This window comes from Leuciscus leuciscus, assembly GCF_965113295.1.
Source record: "Leuciscus leuciscus genome assembly, chromosome: 3".
NCBI classification, from domain to species: domain Eukaryota; kingdom Metazoa; phylum Chordata; class Actinopteri; order Cypriniformes; family Leuciscidae; genus Leuciscus; species Leuciscus leuciscus.
In genome coordinates, this window is record NC_138727.1 from 51,615,015 (window position 1) to 51,639,705 (window position 24,691).

General features: G+C 38.6%; 1 protein-coding gene and 2 long non-coding RNA genes across 3 annotated transcripts in view; 1 reads left to right on the forward strand and 2 right to left on the reverse strand.

Annotated features, from left to right (window-relative positions):
* The window catches only part of LOC309494003, a 195,783-nt gene that overhangs the window by 134,179 nt on the left and 36,913 nt on the right, over positions 1–24,691 (reverse strand). The window lies entirely within an intron of this gene.
* LOC309493630 (uncharacterized protein) overlaps positions 1–24,691 on the forward strand; it is a 456,302-nt gene that overhangs the window by 110,544 nt on the left and 321,067 nt on the right. The window contains exon 9 of the mRNA XM_082162775.1: positions 6,624–6,680. Coding sequence (XP_082018901.1) covers positions 6,624–6,680 — 57 coding nt within the window. The remainder of the gene's footprint in view (positions 1–6,623; positions 6,681–24,691) is intronic.
* Positions 9,905–21,349, reverse strand: LOC309493991. The gene is made up of 3 exons (XR_014204169.1): positions 21,226–21,349; positions 10,407–10,721; positions 9,905–9,921 (listed from the first exon to the last, which is right to left on the reverse strand). It is a non-coding gene; the product is annotated as an uncharacterized lncRNA (long non-coding RNA).

Sequence of the window (24,691 nt, forward strand, 5' to 3'; positions counted from 1 at the left end):
TGAGTACTAAAATACATCTTATTTGTTTATATTCATAATGATAAAGTTCAATTTTTGTATTACATGTGATTCTGACATGATGTCACTGCATGCACTGCGCTCCTTCCTCTCCGCTCGTCTCAGGTAAATAATGCGTCTTCAGCTCAGCTGTCGGAGTCGCGCGTTCATGTGTTTTGGGGGCGTGGCTTTGGAAGGAGCCCAGAAGGGAGGGGGTGGAGTGAATGGAAATAATGAGCTGTCTTTAAAACAGTCGTGAGAGGTCTACAGACACTCGATTTTTATACTTTCTTTTTCAGAGTACTTAGATTTTAATTATGCATTGATATATATATAAAGTTTAAACAAATTTGGAAGAAAGTTTTTTTATACATTTTTTACCTACCCTGCCTTTAATGTTACTAGAATGTTATTTAAAAGTTAGTGTGATGTTCCTGAAAAATGTATTCAATCATTCAAACACCTGCTGGGAGAAAGCACTGAAAGAAAGAGTAATAAGAACACAAACTACAACTTTCTTCAGACACAGCCTTATGCCTAGTTCACACTACACAACTTTAAACGTTGGCAGATCGCTGTGCTGTTTAGACTACATGACTTGTCATGACTACAGTCTTGAAGTCGTTGTGGCAACAGGGGGTTACACACTACACGAGCTGACAACAACTCTGTCACCCAACCACTCTATCCGGTCCCAAAACCACATTTTGTCACGAAAACATGCACAAGAAGTGGAATGGGAAATGGCGCATTCCAATGGTGCATTGTCTATTTGAAAATGGACGGCGGGACAAAATAAAAAAAAAAAAAAAAAGAACATGGGTGAAAGGATAGATAAGCCCACGCGGGCAGCAGGGATTGTCTGTCAGAGAGAGTTGGAGGTGAGTAAAACATTATAATGAAAAAGCAGCTGCCTGTTGTGGTTTGGCAACGATGGTTACAAATACAAAAGGGTTTTGTAATGTCATAACAAGCTGATCATTGGCTGTTGCTCGTCGCAACACGTGACACCACAGGCTATCGAGTCGGCCGACAGCTCCAGATATTTGGCATGCTAGATACTTGTCTGGCGTCGGCGACGCGTCAGCGATGTGTCAGCGAGCGTTTTTGATGCGTCGTTAAGTATTTCACACTTAAAGATTGGCGAGCGCGGATCACCCACAGAATTGCACACGATTACAGCCCGACCTGTCGGAGAGCTCGTTAACTTGCAAATCAGGCTTAAATCGGGCTTAAAATCCTGTAGTGTGAACTAGCCATAAGATGAAATGAAGATAAAAGACATTAACTCTCTGAAGATCTGATTAAACAACTCCACAAACAGCATTACCAGCTTCACTTATTACTAACCAGACTGACTTTATTTCTGTCACACATCTACAGAAGATCTTATTGAGAATTAACAGAGGTTTCGATGTTGATGTCTTATTGAAAATGTTTCATTTTGAGGTCACCATCACGGAGATCAGTATTTGCTTTAGTTGGGCTCTTGACCCTTGCCTTTCATTAAGTTTGTGTTTTATCAGCAATTGCAGGTGTTTATGGAGAACATTTCTGCATTGATAATGATGGTCTCCGTGATATAATCATTATAGTTACCATCTATAATTCTCTCTCATTCAGTGTCTAATATTTTAAAACCTGACGCAACACAAGCGAAACTTTTACCGGCACAAACGAACGAGACTATTTTGGGTGAATTTGGAGCATGTGGGGGGATGAGTGACCTCAGAATGACCAAAAAAATATTCTTTTAATATCTAAAAAAAACGAAACAGCTCAAACAAAACTTTTTACTGCACAAACCAGCACAAATGATTGAGCCTATTTTGATGACGTTTTGCAAATGTCCTGGAGGGTTTAGCTCCAACCCTGATAAACTCTCCTGTCTGTAGCTTTCTAGTAATCCTGAAGACATTGATTAGCTGGTTCAGGTGTGTTTGATTAGGGTCCCAGATAGATAGCAACCATCAAAATAATGTTAATGTGTCAATGTTAACTGTATTGAATCAACATCTCTTTTGCTCAAGCAATTATTGTTGATTTTTTTTCTTCTTTTTTTTTTTTTTCTTTCATAAATCAATGGTGATGGTGTTGAGTCAATGTTACAATGTGATGTTGGTTCAACATAATGTTTGCACTCTCAGAAAATGAAACGACAACTACAACTGACTTAAAGCCACACAGCCTGAAATCAACTGCAAAAAAAAAAAAAAAAAAAAAAAAAAAGGACAATAAATCTCTCAAAATCTCTCAAAATCAATAAATCTCTCTTTGCAGTTGATTTCAGGCTGTATGGCTTTAAGTCAGTTGTAATAGTTGTGTTTAATTTTCTGAGAGTGCAAACATGATGTTGAACCAACATCACATTGTAACATTGACTCAACGCCATTACCATTGATTTTTGGATTTAAAAAAAACAACATTAATTGCTGGAGCAAAAGATATGTTGATTCAATACAGTTAACATTGACACATTAACATTATTTTGATGGTTGCTATCTATCTGGGACCCTAATCAAACACACCTGAACCAGCTAATCAATGTCTTCAGGATTACTAGAAAGCTACAGACATGAGAGTTTATCAGGGTTGGAGCTAAACTCTACAGGACAGTGGCCCTCCAGGACAGCATTTGCCCATCCCTGTCCTAGAGTTTCTTCTAATGAGCTGATGAGTTGAATCAGGTGTGTTTGATTAGGGAGACAAAGAAAACGTGCAGTGTTGGGGGTCCTTCAGGAGCAGGTTTGGGAAACACTGATCTAGACATTAGAAGTGCCCATTCCTGATCTAAATGCTGAAAAATAAGGAAAATGAGTTGCTTTGTTGTGTATTTGTTGCTTTTTTTACCCCTGTTGAATCAACTTAGTTGAACAAGTAAATGGTTAAATAATAATAGTAATAAAAATACTTTTGTATTAGTTTAACATCAGGGTTAACTTGGGTTGACTCTTTTACTCCGCGGTGGATTTGAATATGTGATACAGATACAACATGTAAAGTAGTGAGATGAAACACTGATTATTTTCAAAACATTGTCAAAAGGCACATTAAAGAGAAAATTGGCATAATTTATTCAGCCTTTTGTCATTCTAAACCTGTATGATTTTCAATATTGGCCTTCAAGTGGTTCATGTTAAAAATCTGATCATTGACAAAAAGAACTTCATGTTGTACTAGTTTGTTTGGGAAACCTGGTTTAAAATGTGTTCAGAATTTGAGAGATTGATTTGTTTAGATAAAGAAATGTATGTTTCTATAGAACTATTTATGCATTCCATATTTGCATGAACAGACTCTGTGGACTTATTCAAACTATGACAGAATTTTACAATGTAGAAACAATGGATTCATCTGTTCATACCAGTCATGAATATTAGACATGCTGAAGTTTGTAATGAAGAGCAGTTTGATGATGGTTTTGGTCACTTTGGTCAAACTTGGTCTTTAAACATTGAAGATGGATGTGAAGCTGTGGTCGTCTTTGCAAACCCACTTTTTGAGCACAACTTCGAAAATATGCATTATGGCAAATATGAAGGTCTAAGATGATATAAAGGTCTAAGGATAGAGAAAAAAAACAGTAATTTTATAGTAAATAGTAATTTTTTAATCTCCTTTAAAGCAAATGTACCATGTTTTTAGAAATGTGATCTTTGTATTCATTTCATATGTTTTTGGTGTGTTTTCTGTCTAAATTTGAATGTTAATTTGAATTGTAGCAGGACGGGTTGACAAAATATGTTGTTGTTTTTTCTCATTGGATGAATAGATAACGGTCATATAATCTTCTGACACACATAGTCAGTCTAGTTGGGTGAAGAAACTCATATCAGGTGAGTCTCTCTTTACTTAAATGAGAATTAAATACTTTAGTGTTTCTATCAATCTACACGTTTTTGCAGTTTTGTCATTAATAGCTGTTAGTGATACTGTAGACTACATGTTTCACAGTATTTATGGGAGAAATTTAGTGAAAGCAAATGTAAAATTCAGTGAAAGTTTTGCTGCTATTAGATTAATGCTCTGCTTTTAACATGGTCGACACAGTATTCTGGTCTCCATTATGGAGAGTTGTGTTGGACTATGAGGCACTTTTTTAAAACGCTGATAACAGACCAACATTGAATCAAGATCGATATTTAACATTGATTGTTTTCATCAGGTTTGCATCTTGAAATAATGTTCTTTCAATTATAAAGAATATTTCAAGATGGACATTCAAATAAAATCACTTATTTTGCATCGAATCAAAATTGAAACAATAACGAATCAATCTTTCTTAATGTACAAAACAAATTTATTTTAAATCTTTTTTAAAATTAAATCTTAAATAAATAGAACAAATCTTACTTTATTTCTATGCCGGTGAATCACGTCCGTTTTTACATATTTCAAGCAGAGACTATGTTTAATTTCATTTAGAAAGTGTGTTATATTATTAATGCATTTTACAGCAATCAGTTATGAATGATTTCAGTGATGAAGGAAAAAAAAAGCATTACCAGCAGTTCAGATCAACAGTTTCCCAAATGATCATATTTTCTCTTGGCTTTATATATATATATATATATATATATATATTTATGTATATAAAATAGACTGACTCTAATTTGAGAAGAATATCCTAGTTTGTGAAATAAAAAACTGAAATTAAGCCATCTTTTGCAACATATCTATTTAAAAGGTAACATACAAAAGTCTTAACTGTAGATATCTGTGAAATAATCAGAGAATCTGATCACAACATCTATGTACAATTAATATTTATGACACGAGTCAATAATCTAAGTTTGAGGGATGGACGAGACTGTTGTGAATGCTGGGATTATCCATGCCGGGTCGCGTCGATCTGGGAAAAATAGGGAGAAGGGGGAACTGAGGAAATGACACATATTGTGTGGAAAGTTGTATTTGAGGAAGGAAAACAGTGGACTTGGTTTCATATTTCCTCATTAGAATGATTACAGATAACTTCTCTATATCATCTCAACACACACAAACTTTTTCTTCAGTCAGTCGTGTTGTGTGATGATCACTGTATATCAGATTATATCAGATCTTCTTTCTGCTCATAATGATCCTCATCACTCTCTTTACGTCAAAAACATACTGATGTGTGTGTGTGTTACAGTTGTGTAGTTATAATTGATTTGTGTGTAGTTATAGTTGAGTAATTTGGGCTTTGACCAGGTCAGGACTCTTACTAACATTTTTAAGGATGAAACTTCATGAATAACTCCAGAGCACTTTTGATTCTTAATTTGTAGGAAAACAACAGAGCATTATTTAATACGACGACTGATTTGTCTAAACGTCAGTGAGGGGTAGGTTTAGGGGCGGGTCAAGGGTAGGTTTAGGGGCGGAGTTAGGGGTAGGTTTAGGGGCGGGGTCAGGGGTAGGTCATTCGTACGAATTAGCCAATAGCCACCTCATAATACATGAGGAATTGATCCAGTTGTTTCATCCTTTATTGCATTGTGCTTGACAATAACGGTTTTAAAAGTCTCAATTTGAACTCTGATCCAAAATCAAATGCTGTGTAATGTTTTACATGTGTGTTTGAAACAAAGAGAAAACAGCTTTTTATAAGTCATGTGTCAATGCAATGGCTAATTTGTTTATTCTCTAACTGTAAAGGAAACTCGTCCTCTGAACTGGTTTGTGAATAAACAGAAATAAACTGATAATGGCTTCCTTTCATAAAGGTGAGTATTTTTCCTGTGTTTAAAGGTTGCCTCTCATCGCCCCAAAAACCTTATGAACTGTGAACGTATGAAGAATGTAGTTTTCTCAGACTTTGTGTTTTTTATTGACTTTTTCTTCATATTTCAGGTTTTATAAAAACTCATCCTCTCATCTCTGCTATTCTGTGTAAGTCTAAACAGTGTTTTTTGCTTTTTGTCTGTATGCTGATGTAATGACCAGTGAATCAGATCTGGTTTATCCTTCACGTCACTTCACACAGTAAATTCCCCGGTGTTGAATTACCATCGCTCAGTGTTCATAAGGGAAACTCCAGCAGAGTGTTCAAAGAAACACAGAAGCAGTGTTAGAGTTAATGAGATAATTAAGAGATGAATTGACTGATGATTGTTTGATTATTGAAGAAACCTGATGATAACTAGAAGAATCACTGAAGGAAAGAGAAACAAAAGAACTACAACCGACTTCCAACCACAGCTTAATATGAAATCCCTATTTCAAACCAGACTGACTTCTTTTTCTGTCATTCATCTGAGAATTAGCAGAGGTTTAGATGTTAATGATTTATTGAAAATGTTTGGTTTTTATTGAATCAGTTTTTCTTTTGGTTGTGCAATCTTAGCTTTTTATATCAGTATGACACACACATCATACTTCATATAGATACTGTAGTGCTGTTATGGTGCTTTTTTTGACAGAAAAGGCTTGAGAGTTTCATAATGTGGAAAATATGGATGAGAATAATAATAATTTCTAGGATAGACAATACAATATTCTGTGAAAGAAAAAGTCATGATGACAGAACTTTCATTTTTGGATGAACTATTATTTTAAGTACAAGCTTATATTTATATATGTTTATTTATATTTTATTGTGTCCTAAACATGTTGATTCATTTGTATTTATAATTATTTTTTAGATGTCTTAAGACTGTACTTGGCCTTTTCAACTGTCTCACCGGCGACGACTGCAATAGGTAATGTACACTGAAAAAAATGTTTTGTCATTTCAACCTAGAAAATGTACTTCATGTGGAAACATCTACAATAACTGGTTGAAATGTTGAAATTAAATAAATTATTTAAGATTACTGATTATAACTGATTTCAACCAACCTAAAAAAACAAGGTTTTATTTCTGTCAGTAGATATAACCTGTGAACCTGTAGATATAGCCAATGAAATAAAGTAACACACAACAATTGGACAAGAAATAGGCCTATATTAGAATATTAAATATTAATATGAATATCTTATTCTTCATTCAGTTCTGAACAGAATCAGATTTAACAGATTTTTTAAACGCTTATCAAAATAGAGTAGTGCTACAGCGCTATTATTATCAGAGCATGTGAGCAGAAAGCAGGGAGAGGACGAGTGAACGAGACAACGAACGAGAGGATAGCGTCATTTACCAGCGTTGCCCAGCACTGTTACACACACCATGTTAAAGCACAGAAGATTTGCAAACAGAAACAAGTCCAGAGAAATTTTCTAGAGCACATTTTTAAGCAGACTTTGCTTTTACACACACCGCGGAGAGCACACACACACACACACACACACACACAGCGGAGCGGAGAGCACAGCGCACCCACACACACAGCGTAGAGCACAGCAAACACACACAGAGGAGAGCACACACACAGCAAAATCCCCAGTGTTAAATTAACACTCCTCAGTGTACATATGTGTCCACACTACAGAGTGTTAAAAATTAACACTGAAGCAGTGTTGAAGTGAATGAGATAATTAAGTGATTAATTAAGTGATGATTGGCCATTAGTGGTGACACACCTAATGTTAATAAGCAGAATCATTGAAGGAAAGCGAAACAAGAAGAACAGAAAAAAGAGAAACACAAGAACTACAACTGACTTTGTGCCAATACACATTATTGCACTTATTATTACCAGTTTGACTTTATTATGTTTGTCATACATCTACAAAAGTTATTGAGATTCAACAGAAGTTTAGACGGTTTTATGGATTTTTTTTGTTTCAAGTCACCATTATGGTGGTCAGTGTTTGGTTTAGTTGGGCTCTTGACCCTTTTATTTTATTGTTAGTTTTTCACTGATATCATTCAGAGTCTAAAGCTTTGACTATATGCCTTTATGTTGCATTTTAGTGTTGGTGATTTGTAGCCCTGAGATTTTACAGTTTGAGATTCAACAGCAATATGAACAATTTTGAAAATATTTTGTGCACAGAAACTATTGTATTTAGACACACAGATATCAAGAATCAGCATATGAATCTCAACAATGGTGACAATAAACAAACTAGTGTAACGAAATCAACTCAAATGAGGGGAATGTATAATTAATAATTAATAATTAATAATCAATAATCAATAATTAATCATACTGGTTATGAGCCATATTACCTACACATTTTAAATCGCCCAAAAAGGGAATACATAGCCTGTATATTTGTATCTCTATATATAGATAATTAACCACAACGAATTACAATCAATTATGAATATACAGATGGGCTGTAGATCAAATTTGTGAATGCCTACAAAATGAATGTCACATCGAATAATTCGTTCGTCCGCCAAAACGAATTATGCAATTTTGGGGGATCCATATAGTTATCTAAGTCAGTCACACCTCGACTTTCTTCCAAATAACGCACATTTCATTCAGAATATTATAAATACAGGCCTCTATATTTCCTGCACATTTTTGTTTTTCTGAATTGTCTGCATGGCTAATAAAAATAGGTAATACAAAACGATTACTTGGTCACCACCACCAAGGTGAATTGGTTTAGTCTTGACTTCTGGTCGTGACTCGTCGACAGTTGGTATGGGGGGGATCAGGGGAAATCTGTTGATTGTCGATGCCGAGTGCCAAATAAGAGATGGACAAGAAAGGTCAAAGCCATCAGGTGCCCAATTTAGAAACGAGCGAAAGATAAAGGTATGCAACTATGTTTTCTCTTTATGATTGCGGTATCCATGTCATGAATGAAGGGGCAATATTAATTGGTGGGTATAACTCTTATTTGTTAGCCTTTTTGCTATGATTCTTGCTATGCTTAACAATAATTCGGTTTTAACTCAAACACGAGATCTAATTTCACCATAATATTGTGCTTTGCAACAAAACTGTTACAAGTTCAGTTATTACACTGCAAAAAATGCTTTTCTTAGTATTTTTGTCTTGTTTCCAGTCCAAATATCAAACATTTCTTAAATAAAGATGCATAACGTTATATTACTAAAGTAGTAAAATGACATAAGATATTAAGTCTTGTTTTCTGGTGCAAATAAAGAAAAATTTAGTTTTTGCTTAAAACAAGCAAAACATGATCTGCCAATGGGGTTAGAAAAATGATGTCCAAATTGGGGGGGCGCTCTAAGGGGGTCTCGCCCAGGGTGTAATTCAATGTAGAACCGCCACTGGGCAAACATATCACAAACAATGAACCTTTGAGAACCAGCAAAGAATCAAATCACCTTAAGCAGGGGAGACAACCTTAAACGCATTTAAATCTCCATAAAGATAATACTTGCATTGATCTTTGTTGCTGAGCAGGAATGCGTGTGTGTGAGTGTCAGTTCTCGTGTGTCCGTTAGTTGGAAGTGTTCTTTTGGTTCTTCCGGAGTTCGGGTCGTTCGCTGGAAGTTCAAACAGTTCCCTCGTAAGCAGAGTTGGCGAAAAAAAATCAGTTTAAGTCCGTTTCACTCGTATGTAGAAATGAATGAATACGAGACTAAAACAAGGCAAGAAGCCGGAGATACGACTAATACAAAAAGCTAAGAAGCAAAAGTAAAACACAAAACAAATGGAGAGCGGATAAACTTGAAGAAGAGGAGAGAAGACAAAGCAAAGACAAGACAAGACAAGACCAAACAATAACTAAAAACCCACTATGGCCCTGTCCCAAATGGAGCCCTAAGCACTCGCGGTCTTCCTCTGAGTCCGCACTTTCGTGACGTAATGTCGCTTTGACTGTCGGGAAGAAGTCTGCTGCGGAGCCCGCATCAGCGCGGGCTTGGCAAAAGTGCGCATCAAGGGCGCAAATCGACCACTTGGGGGCACTCGCGAGCACCCTTCTGAGATCTAAAAATGACAAATGGGACACACTGCGGTCTCACAGACTTAACGGACACGCGCACGCGGCAGCCATTGTAAGTCCACAAGACCGAAAGTGCACATGAAGTGTGCCATTTGGGACAGGGCCTATGATGGCGTGTGCATCCTTCTTTAAAGCAGCACTCAGTAGCTTCGGGATTTCTTCGCTGTATTCTCGCTTTTTGCTCGCAGGTTTCTCTCTAGAGCTCCCCCTACAGCTTCGGAATAGATATTTGACAACACTGTTGTAAAAACTCGTTGGTGATTCTCTGACACCAGAGGCTATAGATTAACGACATCAAAGCAGATGGGACATTCTTTAAAACGTCTTCTTCATTCGGGTTCGGACAGCGTGAGGGAGCGCAATAATGACAGCATTTTAGCAGATTTCTTTTGGCCGTAAAGCAATTGTTTACATCGCGAGACCTGATATCACGCGAGACTTCCTGATGCAGCGGCCGGCGGCCCGCCGGCTCAAAGTTGCAAGTGCGTATTTTCCGCTCACGGGCACCAGGGGGGTGCGAAACGACCACCATTCAACCCGAAATAAGTAATATAACCATTCCAATGACTCCGAAGCTGTTCAGTTAAGGTAAAAAAAGTTACTTAGTTCACCTTTAAGGAGTTCGAAGTCCACCCCCTTCCTGGGTGGTCAGACCAATTGGATTAAGAAATTTTGAGCGGGAGAGAGTTTTCTTTGTCTCCGCTTGACGGCCTAATTTGCATGGGTTATGACGGTGTTAGATTTTGTCATTTCTACTCCAAATGATGGTAAACACAGTATAATACATTTTATCATAACCTACTACATATATTTAGCCTAGGCACACCGATAGGTTTAATTCAGTACCAAGGTTGATACATCTGAAAGATGGAGATGGATAGAGATACATTCTTATTCTTTAAAATAAGCACTTAGAGTTCAACTAACTAGGGGCATGTCTAGAGCATTTTCAGTGGGGGGGGCATGCTGGGGCACTGCCTCCAAACGGGGTGGCCGCCAGTGACAAAAAAAAGAAGCTAAATTCTACAGTATATTACGTAAATCCTATTGATTTTATTATTATTTTTAACTTGAATAAAGTTACTTGTAAACAAATGTAGTAATAAAGCACATTTTTGATTAATTTAGTTTTTTGTCATCCCTGTATATATCCATTACGTTAAATTTGAGAGCCAGTGTTTATTATTTTTAGTGTTTTCATAAAACTAACAAGTTTATAAAATAAAAGCAATTTTAATAATGAGCAATTTTAAAAACCCAGAAGCAGAAACGATGTCAACTATTTTCTTTTAATTAGTTTGGCCATTACAATATACAGTAGTTTTATTCACAATCTCTTTCAAATAATAATAAATAAATGTAAAAAACAATTCCCCCCACTGTAATTATTCAAATGGTTTGGCCAAAACATCATAGTGTTTCATTCAACATTTCTTTCAGATTAATTTACAAAAAAGCTGAGTAACACAGAGTTAAAGTTTTAGCACTGTAACAGTTCAAATGAAAACCATAAAATATGGAACCATTACATTGTGCTCTGCTAATATATTGAAGAACAGTCTTTAGTTTAGAAACAATAAAAACAGTAGCATAAAGAGAGGAAAACAGTCGAAAAAGAAAGAAGGTAGACCTCAACTAAAACAGCTGGATTCTTCTGTTTCGGTTGTGACTGGCAAACCGTCTAACAAAATCATCTAAGTCAAGACATTTGGCTCTCCTCACCTCAATGCTTAAGACTCCAAGATTACTGAGTCTGCCATCAGTCATGGTAGTGCGTAAATGTGTTTTTATGAGCTTAAGTGCAGAGAAGCTGCACTCACAACTTGCACTGCTGACTGGTAAGGCCACAGCTATGCAGCACAAACGAAAAAGCTGATAAAACACTTCTTTGAATGGCTCAAGGAAGATGGTAAACTCTAGGAGACTAGACAATTCAATTCCAGTCTGGAATTTCCTTTTTAACACCCTCCTCACTTGATGCAGTTCATGTTTTATGTCATCAGTATCACATTCATAAATCCTAGCAAAGCTAAAAATGGTCTCTTCATCCAAAAAGTTTCTGCTTTTAGGGTTCAGTGCTTGTATACCTTGCATTATACTGCAGTTTGACTTACTGAAACACCTCTGCATCTCCCCACTCAGACAGTCCAGAATGGGGAAGAATATACCACTTCTGAACAGTTCCATGTCTCCTTCCTTACACCTCCGCTGTCCAACAGTGGATTCAACAATTGACCCGCTCAATCTAGAACAAATTTTTTGTGGTCTTTTTACCACAGTTTCTACTGCAACATTGCACTGCTTTCCAGTGTCTACAGTGTCTTTCCAGATTTCATCAAAAGATGAATCACTTCTTAGGTCTTGGAGGGTGTCTTGAAATGCTTCAACTAAGTCCACGGCCTTCGCTAAATCAAGAGACGTTGACTGAAGCATGTCTGTAAGGAATTTTGCCTCTCCAAGGACTTTTGAAAAGATGACAAGTGTTCCGATAAAGGTAAGATCCAGTTGGGCAAGTAAAGCCCGTGCCTCCACAGAGCGTTCTCATCAGTTCTCCACATCAATATCATGTAGCACACGCAATACAGCAGGCAGTCTGTCCTTAATGTTTTTGCAAGCCTGGTACCGACATGCCCACCTGGTGTCACTGAGCCTTTGTAGCTCTCTTGGGGCACCTTGATACATTTCCTTTTGTACAGAGAGTCATTTCTGGTGCACATAGGAGCCTGACATGTCAAGTCAAGTCAAGTCAAGTTTATTTGTATAGCGCTTTTCACAATACAGATTGTATCAAAGCAGCTTCACAGTATTAAATTAAAATAATACAACAAAGTTTGTTTCAAGAGGAATTTATTGATTGATACAATTAAATTAAATATCCCCAAAATATCCCCAACTGAGCAAGCCAAAGGCAACAGTGGCAAGGAACCGAAAAACTCCATCAAGTGACCTAATGGTGTCCTAAAACTCCATCAGGTGACCTAATGGAGAAAAAAAAAAAAACCTTGGGAGAACCCAGGCTCAGTCGGGGGCCAGTTCTCCTCTGGCATTTATGAGCTAGAGGCCGGATTGTAGTTTGAACTGTGGGATTATATGAATGCCTGGCCGAAGAGATGCGACTTTAATCTAGTTTTAAACTGGGAGAGCGAGTCTGAGCAACGAACAGTATCAGGAAGACTATTCCAGAGTTTTGGAGCCAAATGTGAAAATGCTCTCCCTCCTTTGGTGGTTCTGGATATCCTAGGTATGACCAAAAGCCTTGAATTTAGTGATCTTAAAGAGCGCGATGGATTATAGGGTGTTAGAAGATCCGTTAAATAGACTGGAGCTAAGCTGTTTAGGGCTTTATAAGTCAGTAGCAATACCTTGTAATTAATACGGAACTTTATAGGTAACCAATGCAGTGATGATAAAATCGGTGTTATATGATCATATTTTCTTGATCTCGTAAGAACTCTAGCGGCGGCATTTTGGACTAACTGTAGCTTGTTTATTGAGGATGCAGGACAACCAGCTAATAAAGCATTACAGTAATCCAGTCTCGAGGTCATGAATGCGTGAACTAACTTTTCTGCATCAGAAACTGATAGCATATTACGTAGCTTAGCAATGTTTCTAAGGTGGAAAAAGGCTGTTTTTGTAACATATGAAATATGATTTTCAAAAGACAGGTTGCAATCGAGTATAACACCCAGGTCTTTTACTGTAGAGGATAAAGTAACAGGACATCCTATGATGTTAAAGTTGTATTGTGCGAGGTTTTGTGGGCGGTTTTTTGAACCGATAAGTATTACCTCTGTCTTGTCTGGATTTAATAAAAGAAAATTACGCGTCATCCAATCTTTTATATCTTTAACACACTCTATCAATTTGGAAAATTTAGCGTTTTCATCCGGCCGTGATGAAATGTATATTTGAGTGTCATCAGCATAACAATGGAAACTAATTCCATGTTTCCTTATAATATTTCCAAGTGGCATTATATATATTGAAAATAACAGAGGGCCTAATACAGATCCCTGCGGCACTCCATAGTTTACTGGAGTTATGATCGATTTTTCTCCATTTAAATAGACAAAATGGTAGCGGTCAGATAGGTATGATTTGAACCAGCTTAGTGCTTGTCCTTGAACACCAGTATAATTTTGTAGTCGATCTAAGAGTATTGTGTGATCTATAGTATCGAACGCAGCACTAAGATCAAGTAAAACTAGTATTGAGATACAGCCTTGGTCAGAAGCTAAAAGTAAATCATTTGTGATTTTAACGAGCGCAGTTTCAGTGCTATGATGCGGTCTGAATCCAGACTGAAACTTTTCATAGATCTCATTTTGTTGCAAGAAAGAGCCCAGTTGAGCGGACACCACTTTTTCTAATATTTTAGACATAAATGGAAGATTTGAAATGGGTCTATAATTTGCTAGATTATTATGATCTAATTGTGGTTTCTTAATGAGAGGTTTTATAACTGCCAGTTTAAATGTTCTTGGAAATAGTCTAAAGATAAAGACGAGTTAATAATATTGAGGAGAGGCTCTTCCACTACAGGTAACACTTCTTTCAGTAGTTTAGTTGGTATAGGATCTAATAAACATGTTGTTGTTTTAGACGAAGTGATACGTTTATTTAACTCTTTTTGTTCTATAGTTGTAAAGCACTGTAATTGTTCTTGCGGGGTGATAATTGAAGCTGAATTATAAGGCGCGATTGAAGATTGAACGTTTACAATTGTGGTTCTGATGCTTTCTATTTTTTCAGTGAAGAAGTTCATGAAATCATTACTACTGAACTGTAACGGGATATTTTGTTCGGGTGACGTCTGTTTATTTGTTAGTCTAGCCACGGTGTTAAATAAAAACCTAGGATTGTTTTGGTTGTTTTCTATTAGTTTGCGGAGGTGCTCAGCCCTGGCCGCTTTTAGGGCCTTTTTATAACGTGACATACTGTCTTTCCACGCGATTCTAAAGACCTCTAAATTAGTTTGTTTCCATTTACGCTCTAAAATACGGGTTTCTCTCTTTAAAACATGCGTAGTATTGTTATACCATGGTGCTTTATTTTTCTCTCTGACCTTTTTTAATTTAATAGGTGCAACCACATCCAATGTTCTAGAGACAATGGTGCTCATAGTGCTAGTTAGTTCTTCTAGTTCATCTGTTTGTTTGGGTTCAGGCAGCAGCCGAGACAGATTAGATAAGCAATTTGAAAAATTATCTATGGTGGATGGGAGGATTGTTCTGCCTGGTTGATAACGCGACGCCGCCTGACATATTACAGCAGTACGTAATATGCAAGTTACCATGTAGTGATCAGTGACTTCATCATTTTGTGGAATGATATCTATATCGGTTGGATCGGTTCCATGTGATATAATTAAATCGAGTGTATGATTAAGACGATGTGTTGGTCCGGTGACGTTTTGCTTGACCCCAAATGAATTTAATAAATCTGTAAACGCAGCTCCTAACGCATCATTTGGATTATCTACGTGTATGTTAAAATCTCCAACAATTAGTGCTTTATCGACATTGACTAATAGGTCTGAGAGAAAATCTGCAAACTCTTTTAGGAAATCAGCGTAAGGCCCTGGCGGTCTATATACGGTAGCCAAGGCTAGAGATAATAGGGATGTTTTTCTAACATCTAAGAGCGTAACATTTAGTACAAGTACTTCAAATGAAATAAACTTATTACCCGTTTTCTGGGTAACATTTAGAATATCTCGATAAATGGTTGCAACACCTCCGCCACGACCAATCAGACGGGGCTCATGCTTATAACAGTATCCAGGAGGAGTAGACTCATTAATACCGAAATAATCATTTGGTTTAAGCCAGGTTTCAGTAAGGCAAAGTACATCGAAGCTATTATCTGTGACTATTTCATTTACAATAACTGCCTTAGGTGTGAGTGATCTAATGTTTAGAAGACCTAGCTTTAGAAATAGTTTTTGTTTACTAATAGCAACATTTTCTGTTTTAATAACAATTAGATTTTTCCTAGATCCTGCATTAGATTTATTATTTGATCTCACTAAACGAGGAATAGACACGGTTTCTATGCAATGTTCTACACTAGTATTTATATCAGTTGGATTGGTGCAGCAGAGACTATGATTTGGACTTTTGGTTACTAGTCAAAGGGTATTTAACATTTTGGAGATGTTATCTGACAGAAGATCCGCTCCGAATCTGCTTGGGTGTAAGCCATCAGCACGGAAAAGCCTAGGACACTCCCAAAACAGATTCCAATTATTTACAAAGAGCAGTTTCTGCTCATTGCACCATGACATTAACCATTCATTTAGCGCAAATAATCTGCTGAACTTTTCATGCCCTAGTCGGTACGTGGGAAGCGGTCCTGACACAATGATCGTTGTTTCAGGCGATGTGCTGCGTACCGTATCGATTAGATTCCTAAAGTCTTTCTTCAGAATCTCCGTCTGGCGCAGCCTGATGTCGTTCACTCCCGCGTGCAGGACCACAGTTCCGACGTGCTCGTCACCGTTCAGGATCTCGGGAACGCGAGCAGCGATTTCAGAAACACGAGCACCAGGAAAGCAGTGACTTTGCACCTTACTTTTACCTAACGTAGCGTGTACGTGCCGAACGATGGAATCGCCGATGATCACAGCATCGCGTTCTGTTTCGCGTAGAGGGGAGAAGCGGTTTTGTGTCGATAACTCGAAAACCGGGAGGGTCGGAGAAAGTCTTGGTCTAAACCTGACTCGCGTCTTCCGCTGCGGAACCACCCATGCTTCGTGGTGGCGTGTTGGAGCCGGAGTGAACGAGACCATGGCTGATTGCGACCGATGCTGAGGAACGCACGGAGTAGACGCGGTCGGAGTCAGCGGGTTAGTAACGTTAAACACTGATTTGTGTGCATCGGCGCGTGATGTTTCAAGAGCCAAACACCGGTCTCTCAGCTCGGCCTGTCTCAATAAAAGGTTGTGGATCTGTTTCTCAACAGCTTCCAGCTCAGACTGCAGTGCGTGCAGCTCAAATGTGTCCTCACCTGCACCAAGCGGTAGACTACTTACATCTGATATATTCGCCATTTTAACAGATGGACAGTGAGTTAGCAACGAAGCTACCAGTGATGCTATCAATATTAATACTAATTTATATTATAAGTTTGTTTGTAAGTGAGTGTGGAGAAGACGCGTTCAGCCGTGATCCACGGACGTAACCTTTAAGAGTATGCAGAGTTGGATCACTAATAGGCTTGAGACGCGTCTGCTCAACAGTCCGCGTTGTAACTATGAGTTTTTTTAGGTTTTTTTAGTGGTAGGGGTGTAGAGTAGACGCACGATAGGCGAAAAAAAAAATGTTTGTTTATAAGTGAGTGTGGAGAAGACGCGTTCAGCCGTGATCCACGGACGTAACCTTTAAGAGTATGCAGCGTTGGATCACTAATAGGCTTGAGACGCGTCTGCTCAACAGTCCGCGTTGTAACTATGAGGTTTTTTTTTTAGGTTTTTTAGTGGTAGGGGTGTAGAGTAGACGCACGATAGGCGGAAAACATTTTTTTTGTTTATAAGTGAGTGTGGAGAAGACGCGTTCAGCCGTGATCCACGGACGTAACCTTTAAGAGTATCCGGCGTTGGATCACTAATAGGCTTGAGACGCGTCTGCTCAACAGTCCGCGTTGTAACAATGAGGTTTGAGCAGTAACGTTAGTGCTTCTCAGTGAGGAAAAGTAGAAAATGTTCGTTGTAAGCGAGTTTAAAGAGAAAAATCAAGAATTATAAATCAAATCGATAGAGCTCCAAAAACAACAACGCATTCAGACGCAACGCATGATAATAACAGGACAAGACATTACTCACCGTGTTTGTTGAGTGTTTCTTACTCACCTGAGCTTTTATGAACTCAAAGGCGCGAGAGAAAATAAATAAATAAAAATAGCTGAGCGCACGGGTGGCGAGTTAACAGGCTAGCGAATTACTAGCAGCTAGCGCGTTGTGCTAGTAGTAACGGAAGCTGGCGATGCCAGGGTTGGGTAAGCTGTATTTAGTAGTAATATAAACAACTAGAAATTGTAGTAAATGATGGTTCAAAACAAGGAAATACGAGGCTAAGACGGAGCTTACAGCACCGAAGCAGACACACTCACAGCAGGCAGCGAGGCAGAGAGAAAAATCAAGAATTATAAATCAAATCGATAGAGCTCCAAAAACAACAACGTATTCAGACGCGACGCATGATAATAACAGGACAAGACATTACTCACGGTGTTTGTTGAGTGATTCTTACTCACCTGAGCTTTTATGAACTCAAAGGCGCGAGAGAAAATAAATAAATAAAAATAGCTGAGCGCACGGGTGGCGCGTTTAACAGGCTAGCGAATTACTAGCGTGTTGTGCTAGCTAGCGATGTTGGGTAAGCTGTATTTAGTAGTAGTATAAACAACTAGAAATTGTAGTAAATGATGGTTCAAAACAAGGAAATACGAGGCTAAGACGGAGCTCACAGCACCGAAGCAGCACAATCACAGCAGGCAGCGAGGCAGACAGGAGCAATCGAAGAAATTGTGCACTACCTGTACACATACAATTTCTGTAGCAAAGAAAAGAAGGTTTCAGACTCAGGCACTGATTTTGTTGAGTCAACGAGAACAAGGTTAAGACAATGTGCATTGCAGTGCACATAAAAAGCGTGATTTGTTTTAGCTTTAATCCTTGCTGCAACTCCAGAGTGTCTCCCTGACATGACCGATCCCCATCGTAACCTTGCCCCACTAGATTTGACCTGTACTCAAGTCCATACGTCTCCAGGCATTGTATTATTTTTTTTGAGTGAGTCACTCTGCATCAAGGTCAGTAGCTTGCTTGAAATCAAGGAAGCTTTCATGGACTGCACCATTATAATAGTACCTAATTACTAATGACAGTTGCTCTTTCTTTTTTAAATCCCTTGTTTCATCTACAATGATGGAAAAATATTTGTTTTCCTTGACTTTACTGATGATGCTTTCCCATACCATATCTGACAGACATTCAAGAATTTCATTTTGTATAGTGTTACTTGTGTATTTTGCATTCCCCACAGCTTTTAATTTCATGTCAATTAGTGGACTATGCTTAGCAATCAAATCCATAATGCCTAAAAAGTTTCCTTTTTTTGTAGATGCATCGGTCTCAAGGTGTCCCCTTTGTGAAATGTTTTGCGTTGCAGTAAACAAAAGTACCTCAGCAACTGTTTTAATGTGGGTACGATTTTGTTCGACTACTTCTTGGTGTTTCTTATCGAGGGAGGGCATTTAACATTGAAGTGTCTGTCAAGATTCTTTTTTTGTGTTCGTTCCATGCTATCATGGCATTTACATGATTTTCTGATTTGTCATGTCCCCTGAAACCTCCATCTTTATACATTGCCTTCTTCCAGTTAGAATAGCCCAGTGATGATGTGAATGAAGTCTCTTGAATACCAGGGAGAGACAATATGCAGAGTCTCGGCTTACAGAAAACTCCAGCCATTGGTGTTGTGTGTACCACATTTTGTTGAAAGCTCTTTTCCGGTCGCCCTTCATGGTTCGAGGGAACACCTTCAAGTGCGGCTGTGTTGGTCCTGCTGCCCGAGACTGTGAAATGTCTGCAAATAAAGAGAATGGTCTTCTTATAGCGATGACTAGCCTCAATCAATTTAAACAATGAGTAATAATTAAAATAATTATCAGTGCAGAAGGTGTAGTTTGTCAATTAAATCAACCTAGAATACATACAATTGATTCTGCAAATTAAGTTTGAATGAAAGTTAGTTACATAACCATAGACCCTCCAATAATATGAGGGCAATCGGTCATTTTTAAGGTTTTAGGAATTTAATTAAAATACACAAGCTCATCATTAACACCCATTTAGACAATACCTTCTAGAAATATGTCAGTAAAAAAAAAAAAAAACTGGAGCATACCATGTGGTCCTGGCAGAATGCGATCTGTGGAGATGTTGGTATGTAGTGCCTGAGGTCTGTCACCATCACCCCCTAACCTATGCTGACACAAAGCTTCTTCGTGGTCTTCAAATTCAGACAGGTCACTTACAGCTGAATTATCTGCAGATACAGTAAAATAATAATCAACAGAGTAGACATCAAACATCATTTAACATCACTTGCTGAACATGTGCAAACAAAATAACTTTCAGGTCTCAACTACAACCATACATACCTTTGCATTCTGTTGGGGATGAAGGTGCTTGTTTATCCCCACCAAACGTTGATCCTGAGAAATGATGAAATGTCACAAGTAAATATTGCATCAATGAGAAAACAAAACAAGCTCTGTGAGTACTATAGCAGAATAAATACGCTCATGGTATTTTTAGGGCAAATTCATGTACATGCAATGATTACTACCGTTTTAGTTTGCTTCATACAAATGAAATGTAATATTTCTCAAATATCCCTACAATTCCCTCTACACTTCACATACTTGAAGTTGCAGGAAGCACAGAGGAAAATGAAGGCCACTGCTGTCGGCTGGGTCCACTGGCATCACTGTCTGTCTGGCCTGTTGTTTCCTTCCTGGCTGATTCTGTTCCAGTGACAATTTTTTCTTGCTGCCTGACATTTTCTTCTTGTTGAGTAACATTTTCTTCAGTTGCTTCTGCCTCTACACTTGTTTTGTTTGTTTTTTCTTTGAAAGAAACTCCCTATATCTTTACTTCTTTTCATGGCTTGGCACTGCTCTCTTCCCTGCCTTCAAAAGAAACACTTATGTGTGTCTGTTATTCTCAATCTCAACAAAAAAAATTCAAATTGTGAATGAAATGCACAGAATGCATCCATGTCATTTCACGTGTAAATGACTAAGTTAGGCCTGACAATTTAACTGACTATCTAACTGACTTACCCTCATGCATTAACAAGTAACGTGTCACCAGACAATTATTATTATTATTTTTAATTTTTTTGGAACATTTGGTGCATATTGTCATTTGGTGCAATCTTGCTATGTGGTCACTGTCACAAAATAAACGGATACAAAATATGCAAATCACCATGACAGTGTTTATTGTTTGATAGCACCCAGCGTATTTTACTTTTATTGTGTTTTATTAAACGTTGACTGAACATTGGATTGAAATCAACCACGACCAACGCGAGCAGAGCCTGACGGGGTAAAAACATTGATCTGAGAAAACCATACAAACATATTAAACCATACATAAAGGTTACCTACCAGCTCTTTGTTTGGTGTCTTGACTTCCCACACTTGATAAAGTAAAAGTCCAAGTCCGCGACGACCGTTGTTTCTCTGGCGCTGCACTTCTTTGAATCGCGAACTTCAGTAGAGTCTATAAACTGGTTGGCCGTAAAATGAACCAATCACAAGACATCTTATAGGGGGGGCCCCTGGGGTGGCCAATCGAATTTCAGGGGGGGCCGGTGCCCCCCCCGGCCACCACGTAGACCTGCCCCTGCAACTAACACAACTATAAAGTCATAATTAGGCTAATAAAAGGGGCTAAACATACATGCATACAGGAATATATCATATACACTTTTGAATCACTTATATTCTGAGTTAAATGCGAAAGAATGTTCGTGTGTGGCATCTGGAGAGGGCTTTTCGAGCCATCTGGACTTGGAGTACCGTGAGAGGGGGGTTTGAAATTGATAGTGATCTATTTGAAGCTCACAGCGGGGTCTGGAGGTGTTTCTGTTAAACTTCCACCAAGCCACAAACGTGTCAAAGGGGGCAATTTGATTCAGACTCATCGGCGCTAAGCTGTGATTTACATTTATGAGGTCGATGGTTAAAAGCTTTCTGAATCTTAAAATGACAAGTCATCGTGATTTGATCCAGACGCTACACTAGTGACAAACAGATCAACTCTGAACATCACAAAACTAAAGTCATAACAAAACAATAGCAAAATAAAAGCAAACAGAAAAAAACAATGAAAATTACAGGACAATTCAGCTGCATAATTTATTCATGCTGCAATGCATGATGTGAGCCATGGATGCGTTTTGATTGGTGGCTCCCATCATGCACTGCAACATGAAGCATTTGTGTGATTGTCACCATTGTTGAGATTCATATGTAGATTCTTGATGTCTGTGTGTGATTTTAAAATGTTCAGTGTTTTTAAGCACTGCTAGAATTAGCTACTGTAATGCACAAGAATAAAACATTTGTAAAATCAGTTAATAATGCTGGTTCAGTGAATCAGGCCATTACGAGATTGTATGTCAGCATCGGAACATAAACATCATGACCTGAGCTTCGTTTTCTAAAAGCATCTTAAGCATAACTTGATCGTAGATCAACTGCAACAAATGGTCTGTACGAACAAATTAGGCTTACAATACTTTCGGGAAACACAGCTCAGGTCATAGTTTCTCTTGCCACAACAAATGTGCTTTATAAACACAGAGTTGGAGTAACCAGAGAAATACAAATGTTAAAAAGGAAAGGGTCAAGAGCCCAACTAAAGCACACACTGATCACCATAATGGTGACATGAAACGAAACATTCCATAAAACATTACCATCTAAACTTCTGTTAAATCTAAATAAAAACGTGTGTAGATGTATGACAGAAATAAAGTCAAACTGGTAAAATAATAAGTGCAATAATGTGTAATGGCTCGAAGTCAGTAGTTCTTGTGTTTCTCTTTTTTCTGTTCTTCTTGTTTGCTTTCCTTCAATGATTCTTATTAACATTAGGTGTCACCACTAATGGCCAATCATCACTTAATTAATCACTTAATTATCTCATTAACCTCAACACTACTTCAGTGTTAATTTTAACACCCTGTAGTGTGGACACATATGTACACTGAGGAGTGTTAATTTAACACTGGGGAGTTTGCTGTGCACACAGCGGAGAGCACACACAAGCACACACACACAGAGGAGAGCACACACACAGCGGAGAGCACACACACCGCGGAGAGCACACACACACACACACAAACACACACACACACACACACACACACACACACACACACACACACACACACACACACAGCGGAGAGCACACACACAGAGGAGAGCACACACACACACTCACACACACACACACACACACACACACACAGCGGAGAGCACACACACACACACACAGCGGAGAGCACACACACACACACACACACAATGCGGAGAGCACACACACACACACACAATGCGGAGAGCACACACACACATACACAGCGGAGAGCACAGCACACACAGCGGAGAGCACGCACACACACAGAGGAGAGCACACACACACAGCAGAGAGCGCACACACACATACACACACACACACACACACAGCGGAGAGCACCCACCCACCCACACACACACACCCACACACACACACACACACACACACACACACATACACAGCAGAGAGCACACACACACACAGCGGAGAGCACACACACAGAGGAGAGCACACACACAGAGGAGAGCACACACACACAAACAGCGGAGAACACACACACACACACACTCTCTCACACACACACACAGCGGAGAGCACACACACACACACACAGCAGAGAGCACACACACACACACAGCAGAGAGCACACATACACAGCAGAGAGCACATACACAGCAGAGAGCACACACACACAGCAGAGAGCACACACACACACACACACAGCAGAGAGCACACACACACAGCGGAGAGCACACACACACAGCGGAGAGCACACACACACAGCGGAGAGCACGCACACACAGAGGAGAGCGCACACACACACACACACACACACACACACACAGCGGAGAGCACACACAGCGTAGTGCACACACACAGCGGAGAGCACAGCACACACACACACACAGTGGAACATGAGCAGTCGCTTTGAGGTTGTGTATCTTCGGAAGTGGAACACAAAGCTTTTCTTCTTCTTTGTCCTTCAGAGAAGAGGTCCTGTAGCTGACACGAGTCACGACTATACTGCCCTCTATACGCTGATTTCACGCAGCCGCCATTTTGAAATCGAAAGTGAGGCTCCGGTGGGAAGAACCCCGGAAGTAAAGATAAACAACAATGCCTTGGATTACCAACCTGAAGCTGCTGCAGCGATTTACACTATTGGATGTTAATATCCAATATAGGATATGTATATAGTTCATTCCTGCTTCTTTTTTTACTCTGAATTATATATATATAAAAAATATTTTATTTATAAATGAATTTCACTGTATATAGTCTGAAGTATTAAAGAAATATATGGACAGTTTTAGAATAACTCATTTTATACATTAAACACAACAATACGCCATCGCATTCACGACTCTCCTGTGATTAAAGGCGACACTTCCGGTTTTCTTCCCACCGGAGCCTCGCTTTCGATTTCAAAATAACGGCTGCGTGAAATCAGCGTATAGGACTGGTGCAGTCGGAGTGCGCATGTGTCGAATCTGTCCATCCTGAGCTTTAGTGGACACTTTTCTGAACACCTCGTGTCTGATCTCTTCTCAGTTCAAACACTGACTGTCACTGAGTGAACGACAGATCTCTGTCTCTCTCTCAATAGTGCTAGTTTAGAGTCAGACCCGATCAAACCACTGATACATTTCACTCGTTTATTCAATCGTTCATTTGTTTTGTTTTTTCATTATTTGCATATAAAATATTGAGGAAACTGAATGTCAGATTGTTACTTTAATATTAGTTTATGGATTCCCGCTGAAAACCTGGCAATGGTAATTTTGAAATGGTCATTTTTAGACCAAGAAACTGGAAATAAAATCTTAAAAAAATAGTAATAATAATATGTACATGATTATACTGGTATGTAACGTGTTGATGTTTAAATAATCCTATAAATACATTTGAAAAAAATATTGTGGATTGAAATGAATCGCTCCGAATTAGAAAAAGAAGAAGAAGAAGAAAAAAAGTAATGTCTAAAGCTCCACTTTTGGTTACATTTTGTAATAAAAC